The 19,222-nt window shown below is 46.5% G+C and overlaps 1 protein-coding gene across 1 annotated transcript in view; it reads right to left on the bottom strand.

Moving 5' to 3' along the window:
* LOC110977488 (apolipophorins-like) overlaps positions 1-19,222 on the bottom strand; it is a 47,029-nt gene that overhangs the window by 3,367 nt on the left and 24,440 nt on the right. Inside the window, exons 21-42 of the mRNA XM_022231677.2 lie at positions 18,730-19,005; positions 17,752-17,966; positions 16,795-16,956; positions 14,035-16,227; positions 13,354-13,698; positions 12,464-12,580; positions 11,528-11,733; positions 10,619-10,745; positions 9,817-9,994; positions 8,926-9,110; positions 8,016-8,243; positions 7,245-7,388; positions 6,465-6,668; positions 6,096-6,273; positions 5,421-5,626; positions 4,657-4,881; positions 3,886-4,144; positions 3,113-3,327; positions 2,348-2,755; positions 1,607-1,757; positions 979-1,158; positions 208-473 (exon numbers count right to left, since the gene is read on the bottom strand). Of these exons, the coding sequence (XP_022087369.2) occupies positions 208-473; positions 979-1,158; positions 1,607-1,757; positions 2,348-2,755; positions 3,113-3,327; positions 3,886-4,144; positions 4,657-4,881; positions 5,421-5,626; positions 6,096-6,273; positions 6,465-6,668; positions 7,245-7,388; positions 8,016-8,243; positions 8,926-9,110; positions 9,817-9,994; positions 10,619-10,745; positions 11,528-11,733; positions 12,464-12,580; positions 13,354-13,698; positions 14,035-16,227; positions 16,795-16,956; positions 17,752-17,966; positions 18,730-19,005 (6,668 nt within the window). The remainder of the gene's footprint in view (positions 1-207; positions 474-978; positions 1,159-1,606; positions 1,758-2,347; positions 2,756-3,112; positions 3,328-3,885; positions 4,145-4,656; positions 4,882-5,420; positions 5,627-6,095; positions 6,274-6,464; positions 6,669-7,244; positions 7,389-8,015; positions 8,244-8,925; positions 9,111-9,816; positions 9,995-10,618; positions 10,746-11,527; positions 11,734-12,463; positions 12,581-13,353; positions 13,699-14,034; positions 16,228-16,794; positions 16,957-17,751; positions 17,967-18,729; positions 19,006-19,222) is intronic.

Consider the following 19,222-nt stretch of genomic DNA (forward strand, 5'->3'; position numbering starts at 1 on the left):
GCTTTTAATACCCAAGGAGAAAACTTTTGCCAGTACGCAACTGGGATGATTTATCACTCTATTTCAGGTACTGTTAATCCTCCTAACAGAAAAGCCTGTGTTGGCTGACAGACAAGTACAAGAACCAGACTTTGAGCGGAGGTCAGATGAGATGTCAGCTGAGGTCAAGGGAGGCCAACCTGGGTCCAAACAAAGGGGTCAACTCACCAGGTGGTAGAGACGCTGACACTTTGAGCAAGACAGGAGGATGATGTGCTTAGCCACGCCGGCGCGGAAGGGGTAGTTGGCGGCGGCCAAGATGGCGGCAAAGGTATCATTGCTGCCGTCCTCTGCAAACTGCAGCTCCGGCAGCCCCTGCATGCTCAGCGGCCGCTTCTCGTTGAAGATCTGGCCGTCGATGGTGTGGACGTGGGGGAGGTTGTGCACCCCTTCTCCTCCGAAGCCCATCAGGCCAAACCGGTTGTCAGAAAACTCTGATATGAAAAAAAAAAAAAGAAATATCAAACTTCAAATCTAGAAGACGGCTCAACCCTTAGACGGCCGTTTTTTTAAATACCATCTCACAGCCGGGAATGGGGGGAGGGAGTGAATGCAACCCATCAAGATCTTAGCTGCGAGGAGTTCAACTCAAGCTAACAAAAGTCCGAAAGAGAACAAGGAGCAGTGGCACTGAGGGATTCAGTTTTGTCATCCGTCAGCTATAGTTTGTTGGCACACGTCCAGAGCTTGATATCCAATAAACAGGCTAAAATTTTGTCAAGTGCTTTTTAGGAATCTCCAGGAATTGAAGAGTCCAAGCTGTGTAAAGCGGTTCATCGGCATAATGTGGCAGTGAAGATGATGATGCTGAATGATATCTGAAACCGGCTGGATGTAGCAAGTAAACGCTGACGGCCCAATCACTGAATCTTGTGGAATGCCCAAATCAACAGGCTCTAGATCGTCTTAGCTCCAGCCCTTGCTTTCTCCCCCACTTACGGCGAGTGTTCTTCAGCTCCGTGTCCAGGACGTCCACTATCTCAGCGATATGGTCCAGCCTGTCCTGATTGCAGAGCTTCTCCTCCACGAGCACCACGACATCGGCAGACCTGGGGATGTCCTCCGTTAGCTCCCTGGCTTCACCCTGCTGGAACTCACCGTCGGGTGAGTTGCACACCACTGATGAACAGAACATCAAAGTATAAAGGCAATGTCAGGCCTGACAGACTTCAATTCACCCCTTCTTAGTACGCAAGACCAAATTCAGGAAAAACAACGTTAATTATTGCAGTTGAGTATAACACTAATGCCACTAAAAAAATGCAAAGCACTGTACAAAGTCTTATATACATTGGAATTTTTCTTGTTTTTTTGCCCAAGTCCAAGTTGCATGCCTGGTGGTTTGAAGCTATGCTGAAAATTAGCTGATGTGTCGATTCAGACAGTATGAGTATTGGTCCAAATGAATCATGCGCTAAATCAATCAGCGACAATTCTCGTGTTACAATTTACACAAGTTGAAATGCACAGACTGATCGTTGGGGAGGCCAATACAGCAACTCCAACCCCTTTTATAACCTCTTGAAAGACCCCTCAGTTTTTTAAAAACCAACCGACCGACACTTACCGCACATGTCAGGCATGCTGATGCCCACTCCCAACCGCTTACACTCGTCCACGTAGGCTTTGATAGAGCGGCAGGCCTCTTCCTTGCGTTCCTCGGCAGACAGCTGGCACGCCTTGCTGATGCACATGTCATAGAAGGGTGCGGGATCCACCTAAGAAGCCGGCAAAATTAGAACCAGATTTAGACGATGCCCTGGGGCTTGCAACAAGCCAGGAAATACCAGTCTGAGGAATCTATGACAGGATGTTTTACTGATACCCAAAATTACTGGAATAACACATCACATTTAGGTTGCCTTCAGCCTTCTTGAAGTTCTTCTGCTGCTGCCATGCAATAACCTTGACACCAAATTTGTCAGAATCAAGCACCCAGTTCTCGCCAAGAAATCTGTAACAGTTGACTCTGCACACAAGCTCATTCAAACAACCCCAAAAACCCCCAAAATCCTTTAGTCTGATTGAATAAAAACATCCTATTATATTTGATAATTGGATTGGATGATATTTGAATAACATCTGTCAACTGAAAGATTAAGGAGGGCACTTTAATCCACCAAAACAAAATGTCATATTTCATGATCTTATTATATGTATCATCACAGGATCATATCATTTATGATATAATCATCATCTTTAATCTTAGGTCTTGAGAATGATTTGAGATGCATCACGAGAGAAAACGCACACCTATGGGGAAGAAACAGAAGTACTGCAAACAAAATGTCATAAAAACCCTTCTTACCACATTGAGGCACTGAGTCAGGCTGGATGTACCGTCCAAGAAGTGGGCGGAGCAGAGGGTGTTGGCCTCCTGCTCGGGGTCGCTGTTACACGCGGGCAGCTGATCAGTGGTGGCAGCCGAGCAGCGCCTGCCCACCTTCCAGCTGCGGGTGAAGTCATCGATATGGCGTGCCGTGTCGCCATTGGCCTTGGTGAAATCGTCGCGGGGCTCGTAGTTGTAGGTGCCAAACAGGCCCGCCGTCTTGCCAAAGTACCAGCCGCTGATGTTGACGCGGCAGAGATCCCAGGCCACCTGGCAGGTGATGGTGATGCCGTTGGTGTTGTGGATGCGGACGCTGTTCAGCTCGCGGGTGATGGTGGTGCGGCCATGTTGCACAGGGAGCTCCAGGAACTGCTTGCCCTTCATCACCTGAAAGAATCAATGAAAAAGTACTGCTCACCTTTGAAATTAGCGTCCTGAGATTTTTATTTTAACAGGGTGGTCCCCTATCAGTTACCTTAGACCTGATGTCCCCCCGGAAAATGAGCCAGAAGCCATTTTTTCGAAGGTTCCCTTCAAATGATCAACGCTAGATTTAGGCCTGAAAATTTGATTCAGTGATGAGATGGCGTCAGAAAAATTTCTGACATTCCCCTGAAAAAGTCATTGAATTTCCTACTTTTGGAAAGTATGGAAAGTTCCCACAACAAGGTTTCCAAAGGTTTATTGATTCCGCTTGTATACGTGCTGTGTTAATTCTCAATTTGTGTTTTTTTTAAGTCTAACCGTGAAGTCGCTCTGAATTTCAAAGCTTGTGGTGGAGTTCATGTACAACACAATGCTCTTGGTTCTAGTGGGGCCCTCGCGATTGTAATCCACGACCACCGTGAAGTTGCCGTCGATGAAGTCGTGGGCCAGGAGGAAGCTGCAACTGCTGCTGAAGTCGTAGAAGGTGCGGTCAAAGGTCATGTAGTGATTGCTGCCCACGATCATTGCATTGACTACAACAGGAATGAATATGCATTATGAATGAATATGCATTACATGCATATCACTTGGCTTTTCCTTGGTCAATGCCTCCAACTTGGGCACCTGACCATTCTTTGAGGACGCGGCACTTCATGTATCAAGTAAGTTTTCTACCACAACATAAAGCAGTCAAAGTATACTCGTTTCTTTTTTTCAGTTCTAGTAGAATCTGTGCCATGAAAAAAAGTTGTGGCAATGGATAGCTTTTAAATTATCATTAACGAGATAAAAAATTACTGTTTGTTGGGCAATTATTCAAAATCCATATTCTTAATTCTTTAATCATTCAAAGACACAATCAAGATTCCTCCTACTTTTTTAAATGGACCGATTAGATGAATAAATCAGTAAGTTAATTAAGTGTCTGACCTAGTTTTTAAAAATCACAGATTTAGGGTAATGTTTTTAGATTTCAATTAAAAATATCGATTAAAAAGAAGATTTCGGCATATATGGAGAAATAGTTGAGCTGTTTTCATACGTCAGAAAAGCAGTTCAGTGAGAACAGGAAGGAAACGATCCCGACATACCTTGGTGAGGGGGGATCCAGTTAACAGGGTTAAGGTACAGCTTGCCCAGGTGCACCGCCTCCCAGAACTGGCGTCGGGCCTTGATCTCCTGCCCCTGGAACCACTGGCTGAAGTTGCCCTCCTTGAAGAGCAGGACGGGCTCGTTCAGCATCAGCTCGTACATGCTGTGCTTGCTGCCGTCCCACAGGGTGATCTCGCCCAGGGTGTGCTTGGAGCGCTCTCGCACCTCGTCCATCAGCTCCCGCAGCTGTTGCGGCACCTGCATTTGGTGGACGCAAATGTGACTTGATTTAAGTCAACGGGTCGGGCAACTATCCGGTTTACTTTTGTGTCTAATCTGGCACATAAGTTCTGGTTCTGGCCTTGAGTCCGGAAGTAAATGAAAGAAGAGCCAAAACGAATTTTGTTTAAGCTTGTTAACAAATCATGAAATCAGGCTTTTGCCTTGATAAAATTGCTAAACCCACTTTGTGGGGAAAAAGCATCCCCTCACCTACAATGGAAAGAGACTGTGCAGAAGAATTTTATACGCAATCCCAGACATCCGCTATCCTTCAATGTTTTATTTCAGCTTTGTTTCTTTATGCTGTGAACAGAGTTTCTCACTGTTCATAAGAAATCATCGGACCGACCAGCTCGCTTCTCATTACTAATGAAACGTGCCGTGAAAAATAAGCACACCGATAATAAAATTTTCAGTTATTTTAAGAGACAAGTGAAAAGTGAACAGGTAACTGATTGCAGAAGTAATGGTCAAGATGCAGGCCTGACCTGCAACTGGCGCAAGGACTCGGGCAATTCCAGCAGGCTGTGGACCTCGATCGGGAGGTAGACGCGGACCAGGATGTCGCCGTTGTCCGGGTCAAAGGTCACCACCTCGTAGATGGGGGTCTTCAGGTACTCCAGCAACTCCAGCTTCAGGCCCTCCAGGGACTGGGTAATGCGATTCCGGATTCGGGTCAGGGCCATCTCCGCGTCTAAGTCGGGGGCTGTCAACTGTGAACGGGACCAAGACAAACTCTTGAGCATTCGGTGCTGAAGGGTTACAAGGATTGGGACTTTTTCACAATGGTACTTACAGAAACCCCAAAACAGCCTCAACAAATACAGCTCCCTTGGCCATTCCTCCACTGAGCTCCATACAAAGCCTTAAGCCGAGCCACTGGTTGAACCCTAAGCTGCCCATCAAATGGGTCCACAGGGGTAGCCTCAAAAGGAAGCTCATCTTGAACCTTACAATAAGTCTCAGTCTTAACCACAAACAGAGCCTTGAGCCGAGCCTTTAAGTGGGTCTTACACAGAGCGTCAAGCTGAGATTCACTCCAAACATCTAACTAACCCTTGAGCTGTGCCTCAAGAGGAACGCTGCCTCAAGCGCAGTATCTGAGGGAACTTCAGAGACAACCTCCATTTAAGCCTTGAACTCAACTTCAAACTGAGCCTCAAGGTGGGCCTCCAACGGAGCTCCTGCTTGGTCTGGGGCTAATGCCAGACCTGGGATTGCATCATCGACACACGCACATCTCTCAGCCTACCTCTGCTCTCAGTGATGACAAAGCGTCGATCAACTCCAGCATCTCCTCCGACTCCCTGATCTCCTCGAACTTGGCCTGCGCCTCAGCCACCCACTGCTCCACGGGGAACTGCTCCTTCAGTGCCTCCCACTGCTCCATCCCGTCCAGGTACAGGTTGGACTGCTTGAACTCCTCGTCAATCTCAGCGAGGATGGCTTCAAATTCCGCTGCAATGGCAGAAAGTGAGCCACGTTTTAAGGGCAACGAGACCAACGATGGGCTGTCAGTACTCTTCTCACCCCAATAGATGGACTTTTGCAGCATGTAAGAATTGGCAGCCAATGGCGCGAGTGTACACCCATGGGCTAACATGGCTCTTTGACCAATAAGGTGTCACAACTAACCAAGGGGCAAAGCAAAAACAGGACTCCGCACTTATTTAACATTCAGTCTGTACTTCTTGTCTTGTACACAGCACTGCTTACCATAAACATGGTTTCCATATGCATTCAAGTTTGCGTCATACCAGATGTTCACAATGAATGAAAAACCATAAATTTACCAAGTACTACATACAGAAAATTGACTGTGAAGTTAACGATGGCCCCTTCGAGGCAAAAAACTTTACCAACGCCATAGCAAGTTATGTTTTGGTGTCCAAGAGATTCTTTCTCCAAACAACATAAGTGTTCTCACCCATTGTGTCATTAAAGAGCTTTTCGATGTCTTGCCAGACCTTGAGCTGGGTCATGCGTACCCATCGGGCGTACAGGACGTCCCCGGTTGCTTCAACAATCACCTCCCTGCCGGGAACGTTGACTGACGTCTGGATGATGGCACCGTCGGGGCTGTAAAAACCAACGTCCTCTTGGCCCTTCAAGAAACAAGACAATTAAGCCGTTAAATCCTTGCTCGTGCTCAGATCTACCTCAGAGGCTACCTCAGCTCCTGACTGAAATATTCAGGAACTTGTGGCTGGTTAGCAGCTTCCATGGGGCTTAAATATTCATGCTCTTGTGTAAAGGCCTTTCCAGACGTAGCCTTAGTCTCCAATTGTCAACCTACCCCGATCACGTATTGCGGTGGATTGTTACGCTCCGGCTCTGGTTCTGCCACTGGGAACAAGTCATTGAAAGGCCTCATGTGAGGGAGGAGAAGTTCCACTTGGACCTGGTGCTGCCTGGACAGGGTGTCAAACAGCTCCTTCAGTTCCTCCAGGACGGGCTTGACGTGCTTGTTGTAGAAGGCCTTCACACGAGCTTTGGTGGTCTGAAACAGGAGAGGCAGCCGCAGGTGGGATTTTAAAGAAATTGAATGTCCTTATCGTGTTCTGTTGTTCAATTGGTACCCTCTTTATGCAACATGTACCTTCTAAAGCTAATCAGCACCAGTGCTCAATTTAAGGAATCTGATGAGACCGTCACTTTATCTGTGCCTGATGGTGAAAGTCAGTATAGTTAACCCAAGAATCTGATGAGACTGTCACTTAATCTGTGCCTGATGGTGAAAGTCAGTATAGTTAACCCAAGAATCTGATGAGACCGTCACTTAATCTGTGCCTGATGGCGAAAGTCAGCATCGTTAACCCAAGAATCTGATGAGACCATCACTTAATCTGTGCCTGATGGTGAAAGTCTGTATAGATAACCCAAGATAACATATTACATAGGAACTAATTTGACTAACTTATATTGGTTCTTTACATTGATGTTGTAACATTAGGAATTGGTCTTCTTGGGTCTTGGGATGGATTTGCAGGATCTTGGGGGGTCTTGATACAACAACATTCCATTCCACGCTAAGCAAATAAAAAAGTGCTTGGCAAATGAGGGAACTGTGAGTTACGTTTGTGTAGCCGGCGGCGGTCTTCTCAACCTCCATGGCCCAGTTCCTGTACTTCACTCTCATTTCCTCCAGCTTGGCCTCCATCGCCAGACGGTGTGGTTCCCAGTCTTCCTTCAACTGGTTCCAGTAGCTTGTGGATCTCGTCTGCAGTTTGGAAGAGAAGAGCAAAGGCAACTCAATTTCTGCCATGCTACTGGAAAGAGAGACACAACTTTTTAGTCAAAAAGGGGACAACGAAGACAGAAATTTCTTTGTTTTCATCAGAAGTGATGAATGGAAAAGAAAATCGTTAAGATTTTTGGACAGACTCGGCCCTTTCTCGGAATGTAGCACGGTAGCATATATTTTACATGTAACAAATATTCACATTACATACACAGCCATGTGTCGTGAGAAAACCTTTTTCCCAACTGTGAAGTATATGAGAGATGTACATGCATACTTCGGTCAGCTTTTTTTCCTCCTGGTGTTTTTGTGTCCTTGTTTTTTTTAACCCCTTCGCCCCGGTAATTCCTTTGACCGCTGACTGCTGGGCTGTGGTATGCCCTGAATGGAGGGCTTTGTCCAGCAGCAGGCCCCATTGAACCAGCAGCTGCACGGTGAATAGACTGCATGTGTGGTAGGCACCACTCCTCACACAAAGCCGCTCACACAAAGCCGCTCACACAAAGCCGCTCACACAAAGCCGCGGCTCTTGCCGTCTCCCGGAGCAAAGGGGTTCAGAGGGCAACAACCCCCACCCCTGCTGTCCCTCTTGCTATCGCACTGTACCTGAAGGTCCTCCATCATGTCTTTCACTTGCTCTTTCTTGGCCTCGAGCTTGGCCAGGAATCGCTCCTTCATGTCCTCCAGGGTGGTCTTGATGTCGGCGTTGCTCTTCAAGAAATCCTCGTAGGAGGCCTGGACGAGTTCCCGCATGCTCCCTTGGCTGGCTGCCATGTTCTCGCGGCGTTGCTCCATCCGTCTGATGAAGCTGTCGTAGACGTTCGCGTAAGTGTCCTAATATACAGTTTAATGAAAATTATTCTCTTATACAAGCCAAATCAGTTGAAGTATTTTCACAAGATCCCTACCACTGATTATTAAAGTGACCTAATTTGATAAATAACCTACATGTAATACACCATACTACAGTAATATTTAATGAAATAAAAGCACAAAATTTAACTTAACATTTTTGAAACAGGGAAATTAAAAGACCTTTACCAGCTCTGAATCAAGTCCACTGCAGATCCACTACCAAGTTGAGCCATGCTTGAATGTACTGGCTGTGGCAAGGAGTAACACATGTCTGACAGCAGGCACATCCACATGGCTTCCACAGACTTACATGCTATTTCACCCACAGCAATACATTTTGTACTTGGGCTGAGGCCGCCCATGGCCCTCTTCGATTCACCACGGTACAATACGGCCGCTTCACAGTAGTGCGCCACCAAGACTTTGCAACGTGTTGGCCAATCACAATGCACGGAATTCGTCGACCCATTGCGCGTTTGGAAAAGGTCGACAACTTTTGCGCGTTCTGATTGGCCAATGCGTTGCAAACTCTTGGTGGCGCACTATTGTGAATCGCCTGTATTAAATTCATTAGCCATCACATCATTTCACTCTGGGTTTTGTTTTTGTTCACCTTTTTTTCCGTTTTGTCATTCCTGGGGTACTGGTTTGTGGTACTCACTCGGCAGAAATCCACCCACTCGGGTCTCCACTGCAGGTGGCTTTGGAGGATCTTGGGGGTTTCCAGTGCCAGGAGGAGACTGGCATCCACGTGGTACTCGCCCTCCATCTCGGAGTCCAGCCGGGCCTGGAGGGCCGTATCGTTGACAAAGCCGGCCCAGAAGCGGATGAAATCATTGGGAATGTCTGGGAGAAGCAGGGGGGGGTGGAATGGGAAAGCACATAAACCAGCTTGAAATGGAGAGGAAATCGGGAGGCTTGTCCGGAAAAGGAGGCCGCACATAAGCAGGTGAGGAAAATGCGCTAATCATCAGAAATTGTCCGGGAGAACAAGGACACAAGGGGCCAGCTGCTGTACGTATCAACCAGCTTAAAAAGACATGAAATATGACTAGGTCCCACAAAATGAGTGATTTGCTCATATCAATCGGAAAGAGCAAACAGAACTTCTTCTTTTGATGCATTATTAAGCCGGTCTTAACCTGACACTAGGTAGGTTAAAAATGTTGAGGGTTTCTACCGGTCAGGCTTTCATTGTGCAAGGTCTTATAACACAGGAATGCAACTTTGTAATTGATACGACCTCGTTAGGTTTTGTACGGTGCTCCTCATTTAGAATGGCATTGTTGAGAGGCCAAAAGTGAGGAAATTAGCAAAGCCAAGGGATAGTTGGATCCTTTGCGGACATCCTAGCAAAGCTGTCCGGAAAACCTTGGGACTGTCTGGAATACCTCAAGGCTGTCTGGAAAGCCTCAGGAATAAGAAAATATGCAGAATGCTAAGCAAATTTTAGCTTTGCTTAGCAGAGCACAGCTTTGTGACAATTAGCACCTTTTCTTAGCATCTCACCTCCTTGGGGATGTGATTTTTTTTTTCTCTTTTCCTGACTGACCTGGGTTGTAGTTGACTCTGTAAGAGATTTCCTTCAGCAGGCTGTTGAACTCAAACATGGAGTTCACAATGCGGGTCCTACCGTATGTGTTGGTCATGGTCAGGCGGTAGATCTGGTAGTCTTCAGAGCGGCTCTCAAAATGACCAGTAAACACCATGTCATCCCAGGGTGAGTTGATCTGTAAAGGACAGAGAGAAGCCAGGTAGGACCATTTTTAATCAGATTCACATGCCTGCAAGTCATGGGCATTGCCAAGATTTGGGTTTTTTTTTGGGGGGGGGGGCAAACCACTTATCTGTTAAAATAGACATGAACTATTAACAGCTGAGAGGAACCAATATCAAAGTATTTCAAGAAAATGGCTGGTTTTAATCCCCTTTCAACTTTTTTCTCCCATTTTTTCACATGCCTCCTCCTTCCCTGGTGTAATTTTCAAGGTTTTTAATTTTTGCGACGCTCACGTCAAGCAGCAACGAAGTAAAATAACGTCAGTAGCAAGTTCAATCAATTGACCACAAGCTGGTGGAAGCGAGCAGGTGTCACGCTGACTGAACTAGTCCTGCGACCCACCCAGATTGAGATCGGAAGAGGAAACCCGGCCAGGAGTGACATTTCTTGCCCTGAGCCTTCTTCGCCTGACATTTTTCAGGTGCAGCCAGTTCCTGGTGGCATTTGTGTTCTCATTATCACTTATAGCTACTGGTGACCCAACCATTCGTGAACGCAGCTCCTGAATCAGAGTTTAGTTGTGCGACTGGCAAACCTAGTCCGCTGTTTCCGACAGCGGACGTTCAACACTTACGAAGACGGTGTACTCCTTTTGTCTCTTGTCCCAGTCCAACTCGAAGGTGAAGGGCTGGGGTTCATTCTCGACAAGGATTTGGCCCTCAATGCCGACCGAGATGGTCTTCTTGTTGTCCAGGTAGGCACTGACAGAGGGAGGTAAGGAGCAGAAATAAAAAGGGGAAGTTAAAAAAACAGAAGAACGAGTCCCAACAAGACAATATTTAATAACAAAGATGAACGAAATGCTGCAAAAATATCAAATTTAAAAACCAGTCAGCTAGTAACAACAGAAAAGTAATGCTAGTTTGTAACTTTTCAGCCAAACTTCTGTCTTATAGAGTAACCTTTCCCAGTGGGGCTATGAAATCGGCCTTAGAATATAAGCTTAGGAAGAGTTTATAGTTCCATTTTAGTAAATAGTTACTATCAATTATCTATTGAATGAATTTAAAAATGCAAAACAAAATCCAGTCCTGAAATTGCAATGAGAGTCACTTTCAAGATCCTCGCAACATCCATGGGCAACATCCATGAGCGACGATTAATAGTTGGACTAACACCATCTGAAAGATGAATGGTTTGGACAGTCCAGTCAACCAAACGGGACCAGGCCCTGAGGAATGATCGTACCGCTGGTTATCAATCGCGAATTTAATTTATCATTACTAAGTGAACCGTTCACTTGAAAATAATTGTACGAGATTTCAACAACCATGTGCGCTGAGGGAATTGCAGACAAACGGTGAAGCGGGACTTATAGTGAGATTTTAGAAAATCGATGGACTAGGTTCCTTCGAGTGTACACTGAATTGGACATGCGCATTGTTAAAAAGCAACAGACTTCTGTCGCTCTATTGTTAACAACCAAATCTGCCCAATACTGAAAGTCTAGGACCCCACCCTGACTTCCAGTCTCTTTACTCACAGTGTTGTGCTCATGTCTAGGCCACTGACTAAGTGCTCCAAGGCCATGTTGAAATCGTACCCCACGCTGTCAGTGCTGGTTTGGTTCACCACTTGGATCATGGCATTCACTTCTCTCCGGTCATCCTCGCTGTATCTGATGGTCAGGTCCGAGCCGAAGATGATTTTCTCGTTCATCCAGTCGGTGGTCAAGCTGAGTCGAATATCCTGAATTTTTTTGGGGGGGGGTTGTTTTCAAAATGAGAAAAAAGTATCACTTTAGACGTAATTGTTTCCAGGTTGCTTCAGAGCAAGTTCTCTCAACTTAAACTTTCAAACACCAAGCATTCAAACACTGCATATTTCAACTGTTCAAAACCACCAAGCATTCAAACACTGCATATTTCAACTGTTCAAAACAAGAGGACCCATGCATTTTCCCCAAGAAAAGGAGCCTCAAAAATATTTCCCTTTCCCTTGGAAAAGTTTTCAAAGGTACCAAATATATAGCTTCACCCCTCAGAAACGTCATACAAGACGACATGAAAAGAAACTGGCAACATGGTTGGCCCCCTCCCGTCTTCCCAAATTAAGTTCTGGATCCATCGTTTTCTTTACAATGCCTCTTAATGCATTAGTGTTGCTCTTGCATTGCACTTGCAACGCCAAAACCAGACTCTAACATTTTAGAACGTATTTCATGCTCATTTTACTTCCAACCCAACCCTTTTCCCTAAATTGTGATTTTGGTTCCACACTTTGTCAACAGCTTCAAAAAATGTATATCTACAAGAACAGTATACTGGCTCTCTGGATGCAAAGTCGATCAAGTCTTTTGACTTTCATGCAAGATATTCAAATTTTATTCATATCCATTAATACTATTTCATTATTGGTCCTAAATTCCATACTCTCCCAATTATGTATTTGTCTGTTCTTTGCATTTCCATGTTCTTACATCATGGTCCGGCCTGATAAAGTTCAAGATAGCTCGACGTTTGTACCAATTGCCATTGACGCGCTCATAAGAGCCCGAGAGCATCATGAGTCTCACGTCCTCGTCATTGAGTTCGATCTGTTACAAGGAATGAGAAACCAGAATGACCTCAGTGTTTGTGTAACATTAAAGAGCTGAGCTTGAAGAGTTATTACAGAACGTAGGGCTGGTTCAAAATACTGTGTTAAATGATCACGACACTTATCGCCACAGCAAGTCGGTAACTTCCATGAAGCATACTCAGTGATACTGTGTTAGAATGATCACGACACTTATCACCACAGCAAGTTGGTAACTTCCATGAAGCATACTCAGTGATACTGTGTTAAAATGATCACGACACTTATCACCACAGCAAGTTGGTAACTTCCATGAAGCATACCCAGTGAGACAGACAGACAGACAGACAGACTGACAGACAGACAAACAAACAGACAGACGGCTGTGCACAACGTCAACTGCCATACTTATTTTTCTCTTTTTAAGTACTGCAAATTTTTTATGGAAACAGAACTTAACTGTCTTTTCTGTAACCTTTGGGGGAAACTCTTTCCATAAAACCTGACAGTCAGATTCAAACTGTCTTGTTTATGAAATTGTCTCCATGTTTACTCTTGTGTTGTAATCAAGTGCTTCAAAAGTATTTCTCAAATACTTCAAAAGTATTATATATTCTTATATTTAACTGTCACATTTTAATTGCTAACAGGGTAAATATTTATACAGGAATATCTTAGACACATTCTATGGAGTCAATTACTTTGATGACAACGATACCACAGGAAGACCTTTGATAACTCCTGGATCAAGTTTGGGTTCTCGACTAGGCACTGCCTTTCTCATGGACTTACTTCAAAGGAGCTCCAGACGGTGGTATCCGTGTTGTTCCTCAGCACCAGGTTCATCTCTCTGGGGAGCGGGGGCAGGTCCATGGGCTGGACCACCTGGATCTCCATTAGGTCCTTTTGGATGGTCAGCCGCAGGGAGGCTGCCTCCGCGTCGGTCAGCTCACCCCAGCGGAGCTCTCCCTTGCGCATGACCAACACGTCCAGCACGTCATCCCAGTCCCAGCGGAGGCCCAGGTTGAGGAGGGCGGGGTAGTCCGTCATCTGGGGGAAGCTCATCCGCAGGCGTGAATTTTTACGGGAGTGCGCCTCCGAGGGGGAAGTGTTTTCAAATGAATACACGATGTTGATCTGTCCATACAAGAAAATGGATTCAAATTTAACATTTTCAAAGTGGTGTACTCATTGGATGGATCAAGGACTAATACAGCCCGACCCCCAAAATCTGCACACGACAGGCATAAACTTTATCTACGACAGCTACAGCTGTTGTCAGTGAATGCCTAAGTATTTGTATTTTGGAGATTTGGAGCTAGATCTGGAAAAACAAGATGAAGATTCTGCCTTAAGTTTATTGTTCATCTGTAAGAAATCTCCTCACACTTAGCAAACATGTCTTGATCTGCAAAGTTTTTGACTACTTGTTCTGCCATTTGTTTGAGTAGTTTTGAAGTAGAGACGACTTACCATTGGTTCCTCGGAGATTCTCAAGCCAGAGTTCAGGTTGTACTGATTGTCAGCGATGCCAAAGTGGGTAGTGAGCTCAAACTGTCTGTTGGGGAGGTAGGTGTTGTCAACCTGGAATGTCACATCATAGGTTTCCCGTTCGGTTTCCGATGATCCCATGGCCAGGGTGAACAGGATGTCCAGGTTATTGTCTTCCGAGGTGGAAATAATGACGTGGACATTCTCTGTGGCTGAGCCGTTAGTGTAGACAGCATTGACGGTCACAGGGTCGATGTCTTCAGATTGAAGGGTGATTGTCACGGTATGGATCTTAGTCATCCCGTCGACTCTCGAGTAAGTCACGTCGGCCTCGGCAATCGGATTCACCTGGTCAGCACGGTAAACCTTGACATTGGGGTGGAAGGAGTTGGCATCCTGACTGTGCACAGTATGGATTCGGAATTGGTGCTCAAAGAAATTGAAATTGGAGTCCACATCGAAGGCCTTCCGAGTGCTGTCTGAGTCATTCCTTACAGTGACGTCCACTGCAAAGATGGACACCTCAGAAACCTGGATAGTGACAGACATGCTGTAGGTGGCTCCTTGGACGTAGCTCAGGCTGCCCTCTGTCGTGATGGTGTTCTCGGGGGAGGTGAGGGTCAGTAGCAGCGTGTTGGAGTTCGTCTCACCCTCTGTCTTGTTGGTATACTCCACCTGGAGTTCAAACCTGTCCGGCTTAGCATTTATGACTCCAATCTCGACGGAGGACAGCCCCTGGACAACGCCCGAGCCCAAGTCAAACTTGGCCCGGTTGAAGATGCTGAGGCGGCGCTTAGGGGTCTCAAAGGTCGTGGTCAGCTCATTGTGGGTGACCAGCTCGTCGCTCTTGTTCTGGTAGTGGACGGTCAGGACGAAGGGCCGTTCCTGATTGGGGAAGTACAGCAGACGGGTGTCAAAGTTGAAGTTGGTCGGGGCCAGGTCCAGGGTTCCATTCCACTGGACGTTCTTCATGATGGCCAGAGGGGTTTGGAGGAGGATTCGGACCTGGTGATGGTCAGTTCCAGCCAGCAGGCTGTTCTTCTTGTCCATCTCTTCAGCAACAAAAATCTCCCTGTCGTAGCCAATTTTCAGCAAAAAAATAGGCACTTTACCTCTGCGAACGACAAGCTGATGGTTGTGGTTGCCATTGATCATGCTGAAGATGAACCTGTAATCATACCCGGGCAGGGGATAGGTCATGTTCTGAGTCTGGTCAAGCGTGACATCATAACTTCCCGTTTCTTCATTTGTGGTGAAGGTCATGACAGTGTTTTGGTAGTAAATGAGCCTGCCGTTGACGTGAAGTGACCGCTCGTACTTGGATGTGTCGCTGCTCATGGTTGACGTTTCCATGAGGGCCAGGCTGAAATCCCTCTCTGGGATTTCCACATCAATAAACATCTTGCTGCTTCTCTCGCTCAGCAGGTTCTCACCGACTCCAAAAGTCGTGCTGTACCCAGACGTGAAGATCTTGGTGTCTCCCCGGGTGACATTGAATCCTCCCTCGATACTGGACTCACCTAAGCTGCCATGCAGCATCACGGAGATGGGGATCATGGGACGCGTGATGTTAAAGGAAGCATCTACACTGGTGATGGGCTGGTTATACACCACGGTGCGGTTGGTGAAGTCGATCCGATAAGCAAACAGGGACTGATCGATGAGAGAGGCAGAGGCCCCGTGGGAGAAGTCGTAGCCCCTCTTCCAGGCGTACCAGTTGACTGAGGCACTCCCCAGTGGGTAGGTCAGCAAGGAGTTGAAGTCGTAGCGCTCGAGGCCTGTCTCGTCATTGGTCGGGGTGAAGGTCACTCTGAAAGTGGCCCGCTGGTCGTCCCAATGGACGGCGGTGTTCAGGACTGCCCTGCCGCCCTCCACAAAGTCCCAGTCCTGCAGTAGGGCATATCGCCATGTCTGGGATTGCAGGGAGGCCAGGAAGTCGCCCCGGATGGGCTCCTGGCTCAGGGTGCGGACGTGCAGTCCGGCATTGATCACCTCTACCTCGGAGGTCTTGTTGAAGACAGAGAAGGAGAAGTCCACCGGGTGGCTGGAGTTAGAGACAGAATGCTGTTGGAACTCCAGGTTAATACTGTTTGCTGGGTTGCGGATCTTGAAGTTCAGATTCTCAATCGTCTGAGCCTCAGAGGATTCCCACGTCAGGAGATGGCTCATGACAACCTGTCACATTCAGACAAAGAACATTTAGGTCTCAAGGAAACTCTGTAATCTTGACAGGTGAACTGATAAATATCCAAACCCTCGGTTGAAGGACCAGATTTAACAAGTAACGATTGTACAATAAATTAACACTCTGAACTACCCACACATACCAAAGTATATTTCCTCCTGTATTTTCATAAATATATTTAAATATTACATATTTTCATCTGCATGTAAGCAGTCATGACAGAACAACGGTGGTGGTAAGAACCTACTCCTTGTTGTTCATGTTCATTACAGTATGTTATAGAACCACAATTGAAGTTCAAGCATTTCTACAACACTGCTGTTCTCCTTCGTAAGATCATGAGAAATTTGGTTGCCTAAATGGCCAATGGTTGGTTGCAATGGCCAACACTGCAATGGCCAACACTGCAATGGCCAACACTGCAATGGCCAACAATGCAATGGCCAATAGCAGTATTTATTAGAACTGTCCTTAAAAGTGTGCCCTGGCAAATTCTCCAACAAGCCAGACTTTTCATCAAGTCTTTGGAAAGCCGTCGTGAGTAGGTTTACCAATACCTTGGTGTCTTGGCCGCATTCTGCTCCGTTGTAACGATAGCACAGCTTACTGGTAGCCTCAGAGGAACCTGCGGCGCCGACGTACTCAGTCTCAAACAGGAAACTCAGGAGAGGATATCGAGCGAAAATCCATTCTGTCTTCAAATCCCACTCCTTGCGGTCCTGCAGACGGAACAGGAGCCAATGGTTTATAGAGAACTTGAACTGGGAGAGGGGAGGGGCACTGAAGTTTCTTATGCAATCTTTTCAAATGGGTGAGTGTAGTGATCAAAGTGTGACCAGCAACTTTTTAACAGCCAATAGCCTAAGTGAGCTATGTTCTGATTCAGGCCTTTTACAACTTTTACAACAGACTGAACACTTCCTCAGAATTAATGTTTCTACAACTTTTCTGATCATGCACTCTGTGACATGTATACTGAGAGAACCACGTTTCTTTGCAGCCATTCTCAATCCAGTCTGCCAAAGTATTTTTTTCCAGTTAACATAGATGTATCCCAAATATAATGTACATAAAAAAGTTTACAAGTCTTATTTCTAGCTAGCTTCAATACAGGCGGCAAAACATTGCCCATTTCAAATTGGATCGCCTGCACAGCAAGCAGAGTTCAGAAAGGCCACTTACCCATCCTTTTCACAGGAACTTAAAGCAACCATTAACCCTTCTTTGGTTTTGCAGCACAAATATACACAAGTGCCCAAGGTCACTCTCTTGCATGTTTGTGCAGTGCACAACACGACACAGCTGTGCTTCTTTGAGGTGTTTACCAAGTGACCGAAAGAGTGACTTCAGCACAGGAGGGTTGATGAATGTGCTCGCACTGATGCATACCATTCCTGTCCAAGTAGACTGCAATACTGTTCTACCAAATCTCTGAAAAAAGTTTTGAGCACTTCATGCCAATTAAGCTCACCCTAACCTCCCCAGGAGTGATAGGATTGGGGAGCAGGACTTACCTCAGTGGATCTGTTGGTGTACTTCACATTGATGTGGACATCTCTGACGACCTCTCCGTTGATGCGTCGCAACACCATGGCATCCACCGTGATGATGTTGTCCTCCTTCTGTTTCTGCCAGGCGGCGGAGACGTTGACGTTGACGTAGCGGCCGGTTATCTGTAGGTCACTGCTGTACCGGATCTTCCTGGAGCTCTCCGTCTTCACGACGTCCCCTAGCGAGCCGGGCAGGGGGTGGATGCAAACGAAGGACGATTTATTCCTGACTGAAAGGATCTGGTACCCGTGGACCAGCCAATCATTTATTAAACCGTGGCCTGAAGTTTCCACTGCTGCCAACAGCGGCTTGAAAGCCATAGGCCACAGTTTACAGCCACTTCCGCAAGACGCAAGTGGCTCTGCTGGCCACATGCCAAGACTTTCAGAAACAGGTCCATAAACACAAGGAGTGTTCAGACATCGGAACTTGGGGTGTTCAGTAATAAGGTCACAATAATGTGGACTGTCTTAGAAAGAGACAAATTCTTCTCTTGCTTATGGATGTGCGCTTCTAGTATTTTAGGCAAACATACTAAATTGTTGAAGGAGAACAGATTCTTTGTTCGTGCAATTTATGATAAAACTATGGTGGAACTGCCACTTGGCTGAAATACAAACGCATAAGCACTGTCCTAGCTCCTCATGAAAAGAAAGAGGATTTAGTACATGTAGACCGACTCTTTTAGGGGTGCATGAAAATTGTAATGGCAACTTAATATGCACGAAATATGGTGACGCAGAAATAACGAGATTTAGTTTGGGCGGACGACCTATGTCAGATCCACTCCGTACTGGAAGGTGACATAAAATTCCCTCAGCTTCAACTGGGGCATTAGTAATGTCAGTATCCAATACCCCGGTGTGTGCTAACATTGACTATGGCCCTCAAACCATGTGATAATTGTATGTAATATCAGCATCAAGACGCCTCCCACGTACCTGTTACAGTGACCAGAGCGGTGCGCGGGCTGTCCAGCGACATCCACATGTTGACGCGCGTCTGCTGGCCGTCCCGGACGCTGATGGAGCTGCGGTAGTGCAGCACGTTGCCCCGGGGGCTGGTGATGTCCATGCGCGGGTAGAAGTTGATGACGGGGTCGCCCTCCACCACGGTGGGGCGTGACTCCACCTCGGCGTCCAGGGTGTAGACGTTGGTCTTGTCCAGGGTGAGCGAGGTCTCCACCTTCCGCAGCATCTCGTTGTTCACCACTTTGCCTGCGGGAAGGAACAGTTCCAGGAACTCTTGACTTCCAGTTTTTCCAAGACTCCACCAAATCTCTGATTTCCTATTCGTTTCCATCAGATGCTCGAGAAATATTTCTAAACGTTCGCTGCTGAATCAAAACTGACCTATCAGATTCACATTTAGCCCTTTTGATATGTTTGTAGCAGAGAAATACAGAGCTGAATTGAGTCAGGAGACATGGACTTG

This window comes from Acanthaster planci, linkage group LG12, assembly GCF_054643075.1.
Source record: "Acanthaster planci isolate LZ-2023a linkage group LG12, COTS_SCS, whole genome shotgun sequence".
NCBI lineage: Eukaryota > Metazoa > Echinodermata > Asteroidea > Valvatida > Acanthasteridae > Acanthaster > Acanthaster planci.